General features: G+C 35.7%; 1 protein-coding gene across 1 annotated transcript in view; it reads right to left on the bottom strand.

Moving 5' to 3' along the window:
• LOC150092541 (putative fatty acyl-CoA reductase CG5065) overlaps positions 1-12,879 on the bottom strand; it is a 44,296-nt gene that overhangs the window by 23,882 nt on the left and 7,535 nt on the right. The window contains exons 5-7 of the mRNA XM_090414229.1: positions 10,231-10,337; positions 8,916-9,093; positions 4,391-4,509 (exon numbers count right to left, since the gene is read on the bottom strand). Coding sequence (XP_090270355.1) covers positions 4,391-4,509; positions 8,916-9,093; positions 10,231-10,337 — 404 coding nt within the window. The remainder of the gene's footprint in view (positions 1-4,390; positions 4,510-8,915; positions 9,094-10,230; positions 10,338-12,879) is intronic.

Below are 12,879 nucleotides of genomic sequence, written 5' to 3' on the forward strand. Positions count from 1 at the left end.
ATACGCCCCCAAACGAAACAAAATGCATGGATAATAGACATACAAAGAAAAGATACCCTATGGAAACAACTTAAGAAATCGCCGAACAATATCGCTTTAAAAGCTGAATACAAAAGAAAACGGAATCTCGTAACACAGATTAGAATGGCAAAAAGAAACTATTACAGCAACAAATTAACAACAGCACAGAACGACATAAAGGAAACCTGGCACCTGATTAATGAAATGCTGGACAATATACACAGAACCACTGCCTCAGAAACAATAAAACACAGCTTTGCCTGTGACCCCAAATCCCTCAAACAGTTGGCAAACAACTTTAATCAGCATTTCGTGAACTCTGTTCAAAAGCTACAAGAAACAACCTTTCCTCACACAAACGAACATTCTCCACTAGATCCACGAGTAACCCAGTCGATGTGGTTTCCCACAGTAACAAAAGAAGAACTAACACTGGCAATTCAACAAATTAACCCTAACAAAGGACCGGGGATAGACGGAATCGGACCAAAAGACATCAAGAAACAATCAACCAACCTACTTCCAGTTATACAAAAACTGTTAAATAAAATCTTAGAAACGGGACACATACCTGAAACACTGAAGACTGCATTAATTACACCGATACACAAACAGGGAAAAAGAAACATTATAAGTAATTACAGACCTATCGCCGCTGTCTGTAATCAACCAAATCATGGAGCTCATCGTGCATCAGAAACTCTCCTCATACGTTAAAAATCAAATCATACCCAAAACACAGTATGCTTTTAAAAAAATAAAGGAACAGCAACACTCCTGGAAGATTTCACAAATCTAATAAATGCTGCATTGAATAAAAACAGAATAACATTAGTGGTATTCATTGACCTAACAAAAGCATTTGACACACTAACACACAAAACCTTGTTAACGAAACTAACCCATATCGGAATTGGAGGTCGTCTACTCCAGTGGTTTAAAGCATACACGAAAAACAGAAAGCATACCACACATATAGGATCAGCGTATAGCAAAGAGGTACATGTAACCTGTGGAGTACCGCAAGGAGATGTCCTATCTTCCCATTCTATTTAACATATACACACACGACATAAGCCAACTCTCCCTAAAAAGTAAAATCTTCCAGTATGCAGACGACACGGCCATAGTATCCATTCACAACAACGCAAATATCGCTTAATATGCAACACGAACATCAGTCAAATCACTAACTAGTTAACCGAAAACGGCATAAATATAAACCCTGGAAAAACAAAGCTAATGATATTCAAAACCCCCCAAACGCTGCCCATAGAAACTAAATATCTCACTATCCAACATTCATCTTCCTATACACAAAGCGCAGAACCTAAAATTACAACCATCACACAGGTGAAAACAACACGCTATCTCGGACTTCGCTTCGATGCTGATCAAAGTTGGAATAGCCATACAAATTACCTACATACCAAGCTTAGGATAATAGCAAGCAAACAATACAGATTAAAAGACATTGCCCCAACCCACATAAAAATACTAATCTATAAAGCATTATGTGAAAACATTTTAAGATACACAATCACATCATATGTATTCTGTGCTGACTACAGACTTAACAGGTTACAATGGTTGCAAGATAAAATGGTAAAACTGATATTCTGGGAACAACCCACTCTTATGCAGGAAGCACGGAAAAAACACAAAATATTTAAGGTGAAACACTTATGCCACTACACAGTCATGTTAAAACACTACTACAGCCCAACATATAGAGTAACCAGAACAACATATCAAATAACAAGACCACAGTCAACAAACTACATAACATATAAATAAAACAATCACTACGGAAAAGCCACCCGAAACTTCTATGTACCTGACATGATAAACAAACTGCCGTTCGACAACAGAAACCTAGGAACATACAGAGAGCTGAAACAGGCGCTATATAAATATTACAGCGAGAATGAAAATTAGAGCAATTCCTGTTTCTCTCTCCTTCCCCCACACGCACCCACCCACCCACACACACACCTATGACAAAGCCCCTCTCAAAAAACCATCACTACAAGAACATAAAGAAACAAACACACCATGTCTACATCCAACCCTATCAGCACAAAAAAAAAAAGTTAACTGTAATAGCAGTCGAAGTCTTCCAAGTACGTACTAACAAACAGTAAAATCAACAGCTGGCTTGCGACCAGTATAGGAACATAACCAAGAAACTACCATCATCTATCATCTATTATCTTCCTCAGATAAGCTCTGCTAAGCTTCGAGGAAGAAAATTATTAACTTGCAAGTATCTGTTATTCGCAATTGTAATATGTTATACATATTATATATATACATAATTATTACAGCATCTATGTATGCAATTTATCTGATACATAAAAAAATAATAAATAAATTAAAAAAAAAAAATAATAATAATAATTATTATTATTATTATTATTATGTATATTCTGTATTCAAAAATTCTATATAATCTTTATTGTAAATATTAGAAGAACATGTGTTGTAAATACATAATACAGAGGCAAAAAGTATTTTTAAAAATTTTAATTGAAACCCAATGTAGAAAATGTAGCACTTGGTGCTGAATTCTGTAAAACTATAAGTTGCAATGTCACTCAAAATGTTTATTGTACGTATAAATATTTTAACGGATCAATAAAAAAAATATATTATTATTGCATGGGAATCTCCATTGAGTCCAAAGGCGCATCATTTCCAAAAAGGAAGTATTCTTTGTCAAATAATAATAACGTTACAACAGATCCACCTTTACTGAAAATAAGAACGAACCTCTGAAGAGTGTCCATTTCCTTGAGAATAAAAGGATGTGCGTGAATATCACATCTTAGAAATATTTAGCATCAGCAGTTACACCTGCTCTTTCAGCAGAAAATCATAGTAGTAACATATTCATTTAAAACTTCTGTGTGCGTGTGTGTGTGTGTGTGCGCGCACATGTTTATTTTACTAAGACGTTGCATAATGTGCTTCGATTACATGATGTTTGTGGCCTCTACCATATAACAAATTAGGCGTATGTTTTTTCACTCTAACTCATAGACGGTATCATCAAAACGAGATTTTATTGTATCGCAAATATTAGATTACTTAAAGTATGCTAACAATATCTTAATATGAATACATTAAAGTAAAGGATGAATAATATCCCAAAATTCAATGAAAACAAGAGAAAACATTTTATTCCTCAATGTTTGCTGAATTATTGAGGTGTGTAAGAAAGCATGATGTTATATAGATATTTTCTTTAAACTGTATCAAAATGTACATGGATTCACGATTCCTATTTAAACCGAATTCGACAATACATTACGAGTATGGAAGAAAGTCTTCTCTTGGTTACAGTTGAGACAATTTTACACTTACCCCAAGCGTAAGCAAACAAATTTCACGTGATATATCCTCTCCATTACTACATACATATAAGGCTGAGGACTTCACACCATTTGCCTGCCTTAATATCCCATAATACACAGCACGCTTCCTTTCATACGTGTATTGTTATGCATATAATGGGAAGGGTCGTTAGCCAGATCGTTTACACGTTCATTGAGATCCATTAGGTTGTGTTTATGCTGCTTGCTTACTCTTGTGTAACGAATTAAAATAAAATTAAAATTGCAAGTCTACTTTAATTTTATGTGTTACTTTCAAAACAATAACTGCACATTACGATCACTTACCTGGGTTTCCGTTGACAGATCACTGCTACGAAGTCAACTACCAAAGCTGGAATATAATGATTCGTCACTACACACACCGCATTCCATATTCTATTCCTTTTAAAATTTAGAACAGGATGACGGAAGATCTCCCTACTGGGATACCTCTGAGACATTGTCACTACGTAAACCATAATTTCGTTCCAGGTTATTTTGTTGATAGCTTGGGATGTGCAGTTGTAAACCATGATTCCGTTTGTCCTAGAGAGGGGGAGCAAGCAAGGATGAAGCGATTACTAAACTGAATGCAGGTATGTTAACATTTACTATGAAGTCAATGTCTGATGTAGATTTCTCTTAATTTGCAGAATTGATGATTGACCATTTAAATAATCTATTCCCAGAATAGAATTAAGCTAATAAATACCGAAGTAACTTCATAATGTTGACGTGCATTTTTGTTTATCTTAAACTATTACAACATCGTTTGTCTTTTTTTTTCTCTCCTGACTTAACATTCGATAGTGCGAAGAAAATTAAGTTCAATTTCAAATCACTTCATATTAAAATCCCTTCGTCTTCACCATCGTGGTTCATTTACAAGACTAATGCATTAATAAAACACTTTAGAGATGATTGGAATATAAATTAAATTGGAACAAATGACCAAATATGTTTCACTGATACGGTGAAATAAAAGCGTTTACCTTTTATTTGCAGTGTGCCATGCTGCTGCGATCATCAGATTAACAACCACGTCAACAGGAATTACGTCTGCCGTTTTCTCGTTATGCATAATTCCTGTTCTGAGTAGCCCTTGGCTAACCTGAAATGTAGACCAAACATAGGTTAAGTGCATTTACTTGACAAGTTTATTTTAAATTGTGTTTCATTTGCACACAGTATAGTGCAATCATCCATGGTCGGGAGCAATTTCGATGTGTAGAGAATAAATGCGCAGTTTCCATGATGTGTTCATTATACGCAATTTTTAAGGATTTTTTAATATTTTATTTTTAATTTATACGTTTTATATTACAGCTGTAAAATCTCTCTCATAATTAATTTTTGTAAAACTTTTTAGTGTACTAAACGAGTAAATAATTCTGCAGTAAAAGTGCAAAGAGAAAATCAATGTAAATTGACCTGTATGTAATAAGATAGAAAAGGGATTAATCTAGATTATCGCGATGAGGAAGCAACATCGAGAGATCTTAAGGTCATGCGATGTTAGAAAAAGGCATCCAACAACGATTTTAGTGACTCTGTAAATGCTGAGGGTTTTCTTCCCCAACAAGTGTTTAACTCTGATGAAACAAGCCTATTGTGGAAAAAAATTTCCAAGGAGGACCTACATCACTCAGGAGGAAAAAGCATTGCCAGGAGACAACGAAGGACAGGCTGACTCTTTTCCTATGTGAAAACGCAACTTCAAGGTCAAGCCATTGCTTATGTACCACTCCGATAATCCATGGGTGTTTAAGAAAAATAGCGTGATGAAAAGTAAATTGTCTATTAAGTGGAGGAGTGTTGTAAGGCTTGGGTAAGCAGGAAATTTTTTATTGAGTGGATCCATATGAAGTCTTTGCCATAAGTGTGAGAAAATACCTCCAAGAACAAAAATGCCAATAAAATGCCTTCTTTTGATGGACAAAACTCCTGCTTTCCCTTCAGGCTTGGAGGACGAGTTGGTGAAGGAATTTGATTTTATCACAGTGAAGTTCCTGCCCCCTAACACTGCCCCTCTAATCCAACCCATGGAGCAGCAGGTCCTTTTGAACTTTGATAAACTCTACACCAAATTACTGTTTCAAAGATGTTTTGAAGTGATATCTGACACAGAATTAACACTCAGAAAATTCTGGAAAAATCACTTTAACATCCTCCATTGCTTAAGTATCCTTGACAAAGCCTGGTTGCAAGTGACTTCCAGAACCATGAACTCGGCCAGACTGTGTAGCAGACAGAGATATTGAGGGCTTTAAGACGGGATATGTTGCTGTTGTCGATGATTATTTGTCTCTGGTCAAACGCAATGGGCTTGGAAGTTGACAATGTTGATGTGGAGAAGTTAGTGGAAGACTACAGGAATGAGTTCACCATAGAAGAACTAGAACACCTTCAGAAGAAGGAACAAAAGACAGTGGTGGAGGAAATGTATAGAGGGACAGAGGGCGGAAGGGAGGATGTACCTAGGTCTTTGATCAACGAAATCAGTGCGAAATGGGGTGAGATGCAAACTTTTGTGGAAAGATATCACACTGACAAAACTGTAGGATATGGTGTCATAACCCTTTCAATGACAATGCCATGTCTCACTTGAGAAACATCTTGAAACGAAGGCTAAAACAGATCTTATTGTATTGGTTTTTCGTCAGACAGAGACCCAGTCTGTCTCAAACAGAGTCGAGTGGTGCCAAGAGACTGAAAATACAAACAGAAAACACCCCAGAAGGACAGTTGCCCCTGATGTTTTTTATGGAAGGGGACTGCCCTTCCTCAACCCCTTCCATTTACGTCAACAACACTCCTCCTTACAAGTAAATTGAAGTTAAATTCCGTCTATATTTTATATATGTATTGTGATTATTCTTTTTCTGAAAGATTTTATGCATTTTCATTGTTTTTATATGCAATTTAATGCACGAAGTACGGTAATAAAAGGTTCAGTAAACAATCTTCTGTGGTTCGGGAACGAATTCATCCATTTTACATTAATGTATGGGAAAGTGGTTTCAATATTCAAACAAATCTGTCTCCAAACTGCATTTAGGAACGAATTATGTTCAATAACCGAGGTTACACTGTAATTTTTACAATGGCACAACCGATATATAATATTTACACAGTGACGGCTGAACTGGATAAGGGTAATGGGTTCACAGCGATACTACTGGAGTTTTCAAAGGCCTTTGAAAACTCCAGCAGTACCACATGGAATTCTAATCAGTAAACTGAAGCACATGGGGATGGATATAGGGTTGGTTCAGATGGATAGGAGGGTAGTTGATAGAGAGATAGAGTAGTTTATTCAGGAATAGTGTCCAAAGGAAAGCCTGTGACTAGTGGTATGCCATAGGGATCTTCTCTTGAACCACTATTTAATTTGTTCATTAGCGATAAAGGAAAGGATCTGAGAAAAAGTGTTCAGTTATTTAGCGATGATGTAAAGTTGGTAGGGTACTATTGGATACACATGATGTCAAAAATTTGCAGGATGATTTGGATAGATTGGCAGACTGGACTAAGGAGAATGGAAACTGTAATGTTATACATTTTGGGGTAAAACGATTACCTGGGGTATACCACATTGGTGGAACCGTACTCCAGTAAATTGACGAAGCCAGAGACTTGGGAGTGTTAGTGGACAGTGAGTTAAAGTTTACAGGCATATTGAAAAAGTAGATAAATCCTCTCATCAGATCACTTGGTTACCGAAGAATACTTTGAAGAGCACAGACAAGCAGGTTAATCTTGATAACACCCCAGTTTGGCTACTGTGCAAAAACCTGGCCGCCAGAGTTTCTTGACGATGCGGAAGAGGTGGGGAGGATCCAGAGTTGAGATGGCAGCTGGTCTATAGAATGAGCCGTACAAGAACAGGTTAAAGATTTGTTGGCTACAGAAACTGATTGTTAGTCTGAAAAGGGGGTCACATGATTGAGACATTCAAATTACTGAGAGTTTTTTACAAGATTAATTCAGAATAAATTTTTCAGAACAGGTGTGGTGGTGGGAGAATTAGGGAACATCCATGGAAAGTGAGCAGGAGTGTAGTTAGCAAGGATGTTAGAACTAGTTTTTTACTTAGAGAGTGGTGAATGAGTGGAATAAGCTGCCAGAGTCTGTTGTGGGTGCCATGACTGTGAATGAGTCCAAAGCAAAGTATGATAGTTACCGTGCGAATGCTAAACAGTTGAGATAATGTTTAGGGCCTCCCTCGATGAGTCTAAGGACTGTTTGGAATTGACCATAATAATAAAAATAATAATTATAAAGTATTGTTTAATCAAACTAATAATATTGTAGTTACTCTTCATGTGAGTTTCAGTGATTAAAAAAAATACATGACATTGAATAACAGAATTGCGGGTTTTAACTACAGAAGTGTGAAATGAAATATCTTAAGAACTAATTGCAAATGACAGCTATTTACGTTTCTTGAATATCAGTTAGCAAATAAAATATTATTGCAAAATGGAAAGAAGAAGACATATATATGGATAATAATAATGATTTTCAACAAAAGGATAATAATGAAGAAAACAGTTCTCGTGTTTTAGGTAATGACCTTAAAAAAAAACGAAGACACTTACAGCAAGTAGAGCCCCTGTTGCTCCTCTGAATGTGTCAGGCCATCCCTGCAATAGAAATTTAGGATTCCACTTACGTGAATTCACGTTTGAAAATAAATATACAGAATTTATACATGATATAATATCTTTAAACAATTTCATTATTTTTTTCGCCATTTCGACAATTAAGTTCTTTAGTCAAGTGACTAACTTTCAAAGTTCATGGGAATATGTTCTAGTTTTTAGTAAAGCGAATGCAGGAGGTATATGTCATTGATTCTACTTCACTGGAAATTCAGAGATGTTAATACGTGTAACAGATATACCGCTTTATAGCCTTGAACAGTTCTACATTAATGCAGTAAAGTTCAAATTTGAATACCAAAAACTCGAAATAAAAGAAGAAACAGGTTGGATAGTTCTATCCAACGATCATCATATCACTGCAATGCATTGTATAGCTCGTCTCCCTCCCTCTCAGGAAGATACCAAAGTGTTCACAATTAATGTGCTTCAGCAATCACCGTTGTCTAATTATTCTAATTCGCTCCGATTTGTATCTGCAACATCCCATAGTTGAAGATGACATCCGCATATGCTGAACAGCCAGACAAATACATTTTCTAAGAGGCCCATTTCCCACCAAGTTATCTGTAGTTTCTAAAACTCGAAATACGAATATAAAGTTCATTTTCAAAGACAAAGTTCTTTTAGAGTTCTACTACTAATCTATTCTTAAAAAATTTAGCATTGGAGTAGCTTGATAAATTCAGCCTGTAAATAAACTCATTTAACATCATTAAAATTAATCTGTACATAAGAAATACATATATTTTAAAACGGAAGATTCATTATTCAGTACACCTTCAGAGAAACAGTATAAAGATGTGATTCTTAAAGTTGCGTTAATTAGATGAATTAAGGAAGGCATATTTACTGGATAAGGTTCCTTCCAGGACGACATGACAATAGATGGCCTCACTATTGCTACAGGGAGACCTTCGCATTCTTCCTCCACAATATTTTCCGCTAATGCTTTAGTAAACGTATACGTGTTAGGCTTTCGGTCCAACAAGTGAGAGGAGATTATTTCACTGACTTCCTCATTCATGTCTCTAAAACGAAACGACAGTCAACAATTTAGGCAAGGTAATTTACAATTTACAAGGTAATTTACGAGAATTTGTATAATTCTCGTAAATTACAAGGTAATTTACGAGAATGATACAATATTGGTATTTATATTAGTACCAATAATTTACTCTGTTCGACGAACTTCTCACACGTTTTTGGACTACGTGAGTGTTTCCGGTAGAAATTATAAGAACAAATCAGAAATGAAACTTTATGAACCTCACGCATTTATACACTTTTATAGACAAAAGAAATTTGATGAATCATTTTAAACCACATTTCACGTTCCTCTCATACTTTCTTGTAAAAGAAAAATTTGAAAGAAATCCTCAGAATTAATATGAATTGAAAAAAAAGTATCTTATTCAGATTATTGCTGATATGAGTTTCGCAGCCAAATCTCCTTGCTGCTCTCTTTATTACAATGCAGATTTTACTGCATGGACTTCAATCGTGTAGTGATGGCAAGTTTATTATCCACGTAGAGGAAAAATTACCACTAACGTCACCCGGAAAATAAAATATTTGAGGAAATAGTACAAATAAGATACATACTAAAAAAAATGAAGTCCCTCAGGACACAGTAGTTGAAGTAAACCTTTCTACTTCAAATGATAAATTCTTCGATAAAAATCACGCATTAAGAAAAGGAAAGTTGAACATCTTCAACATGCATTAAAGAACTCCAAATGTTAGATCAGTATTCCCTTTAGTGCTTAATAAAAAAAAATAGAAGCCATGGTTTTATAGCTCAAAAAAGACAGAACCCAAAAATTGCATCATAATATAAGAATATCTTTAGAGAATTTGTTAAACTTCAAGTTCTACATTTTTAAAGTGAAATCGTTTCCATTTATCTTTCACATATTTAGTAGACAAATCTCTGCCTTCAACGACTGTACATGCTCCATGAAAGGCTTAACAATTACTTTAAGTAGAAAGAAAAAAATCGCGAAGGTAAACTGAGTAGGATTTGGTGGAATAAGTTTCATTTTACCTCCAAAACACTTTTTGAAAGCTAAGTTTCAGTTAAATTTTTAATGGTGTCATCTTATTTAAACAGATATAAAAAGAAGACAGAGTGTAAGAAATTAACTTACTGAACTCCCCATACTTACTCTAAGATGCTTATTACTTTATTGTATGAAATTCGCGGAGGATACACCATTTCTTCTATATTTTCACGATCACAGTTAGAATAAGCTGTGGAGACATGAATTAGAGCCTGCAAGGATGAAATTAGTTTCTTTAGGTTGAATAATTTGACAATTATACTGTATGTACTAATTTTGTGTTTAGCTATAAAAATATATACAGAGACCGATTGCAACGAAATAGTTCTTCAAAGTAGTCAATTTCGAGGTTGCCCTGTTTATTTATTATAGTTGTTGCGTTTGAATCAGACAAGAAAGTACATTCAAAATACTTTAGGAATCGGTTTAAGATTAGAAGTCTATAACACAGTTTGATACTTATCCAGATTTCTCTCGTGGATTTATTGTCCTGGCTTCTCTTCCAAAATGAATATTATAATTTCAAAATCTTAGGATTTAGTTCCGTTTCTGAATAAAGATTTAAATCAGTGTATGAATGAATGTCAATCAGCTCCACTAAATAACTGATAAGCAAAGAATATAAAGAGCAAATACCAGGATTGTAAATAACGTAGTGGCAGCATATGCACAAAATGTGAAATAGTTTTTCTTCAAGTCTATACAATTACATCCCCTGAATGTAACTGCTGCCATGTACTGCGCCTGTTATCAAATTTGTTCGAGCCACTGGATAGTACTGGATCGTCAATACTATTGTGCGTTAACAATTTTCCCTTGGAGTATACATGAAGAATGACACCTTGAATATCGTAAGCGACTATCAGCATGGCAAACTTTGCTGGGTTTCTGGTGAAGTTTCTTCGGAAGGAGAGATCTTGAAGACGCCATTCGTTGAATTGTCTCTTCAGCTCATAAGTCCTTACCCAAGATTCATCGGTGAGTACGGTACTATTCAGGAATGTATCGCTTTCATTTCTCTATGGTTCCAGATGGAGGCCAGCAACCGCATGACTGTTCTACTTCTGCATCACAGTCAAGTAACGTGGGAACCCAACGAGCTTAAATTGAGAAAATCGAGCCTCTTTTAGCATATGTCAAACACGTTTGTAGTTTTTACCAATTTTTAGGTACAATCGGCGTGCAGCTTATTGGCAATCAACCGCGAGGAGTCTCCGAACAAGCTCATCATGTTCATCTGAAATAGCAGGTCGTCCTGCACGGCGATTTTCAACCGGGTGATCTCATCCCGCACGAAATGCAGCGGCCCATCTTGCGATAGTCCGGTATGATAAGACACTGTCACCACAAGCTTCTGTAAGGCCACAATGCCATTTAACACTTGCACCCAGGACCTTGAACGTTGTTCTAATGTTATGAACATACCTTAGAGCGCTGAACACTAAGGCGTTGACTTTAACCACTTTAGATAAGCACACTTGTTTAGAATGGACTGCGTCGACTTGTGCGCATGTATAGTATACATAATTATCGCTTCTTTCAAGAAATTTAGGTCACCTACTACATTTCCTGACAGTGTTTCTGCTGCTTTATTTACAACCCTCGTATTTTTGCTACGACAAATCAGATTCGAAAAGGAAATTTAAAAAAAAAATAACGTAAGACAGTTTTCTACTTTACTTTCTAACAAGAAATAAATCAATATTAGCCGTTTTCTTATAAGCACGTTCTTATAAATAATAAAACGTATTTTAAAGGATGTAGCCTTTTCTTAAACACTTTACGTTGGGAAGAAATCAAGTTAACCGAAGAAAGTAATTTTAATGAGATATGAGATATGGAGCATTTGAAACTTCATGCTCCATATCTCGTCATTGATCCAATTTATGATTTATTCGATGTAGTTAATTTTTTTCCAAAAAAATAAATATTACCTAACTATATTTAAACAAACGAACGTGAACTCCAGAGTTTCCTTTATTACTATATGGTGAATAAAACTTTCTGTAAGCTGTTTAAAGAATAAACAAACTTGCTAGTTACTCAGATCTAACCAGATCTGCTGAACCTACACTCAGCAGATCTGGTTCGAGCTCAGTAATTTGGTTTCGAATGGGCTACGCGGCTAAGCAACAATCTCCCATCAGGCGACGAAAATTTACGTAAGTCACGGCGTACAATTTAGTGCGATACACGAGAATGAGATGGCTTCAGAATAATTCGAATTACTGAGTCATAATTACTTTACGTTCAAAACGAGCACGAGATCAGCGAAAGAATAATCACCTCAGGACGGTCTGAAGAAACAGCAGACTATTTGAAGGAACTCTGAACTGCCCACGATTACGAAATATACAGTATAATGTGAATTCCACCCACTGCAGTTTGTGATCTATAATGCATTTTATTAATGCAATGTTAGAAATCTTGCAATAGACACCAAACGTGAGTCTTTTGCGGATCCTTTAACTCCTTCAGTCAAGAGTGAGAGCACAACTTCGTTATGCTGTCACTCTTGACGATGAAATTACCACCTTGCAATATAAAAATAACCGCCATACCGCCAGTGAGAGATTCGAATCCACAGTCCATTGGTTCAAGAATCCCATCCATTGCTGCAATGCAGCATGATTAATGTCTTTGCTATTACTGGTGGGTACAACGAACTCAGACGCTCCTAATTTCAGATTTTTCACTTACTGTCTACTTCATTCCCGGTACTCGCCAGTCCTGTTCAGCAGAAAAGATTTTTAC

This window comes from Typopeltis vanoorti, chromosome 25 (assembly GCF_054136105.1).
Source record: "Typopeltis vanoorti isolate ZY-2024b chromosome 25, IOZ_Tvanoo_1.0, whole genome shotgun sequence".
Classification (NCBI taxonomy): Eukaryota; Metazoa; Arthropoda; class Arachnida; order Uropygi; family Thelyphonidae; genus Typopeltis; species Typopeltis vanoorti.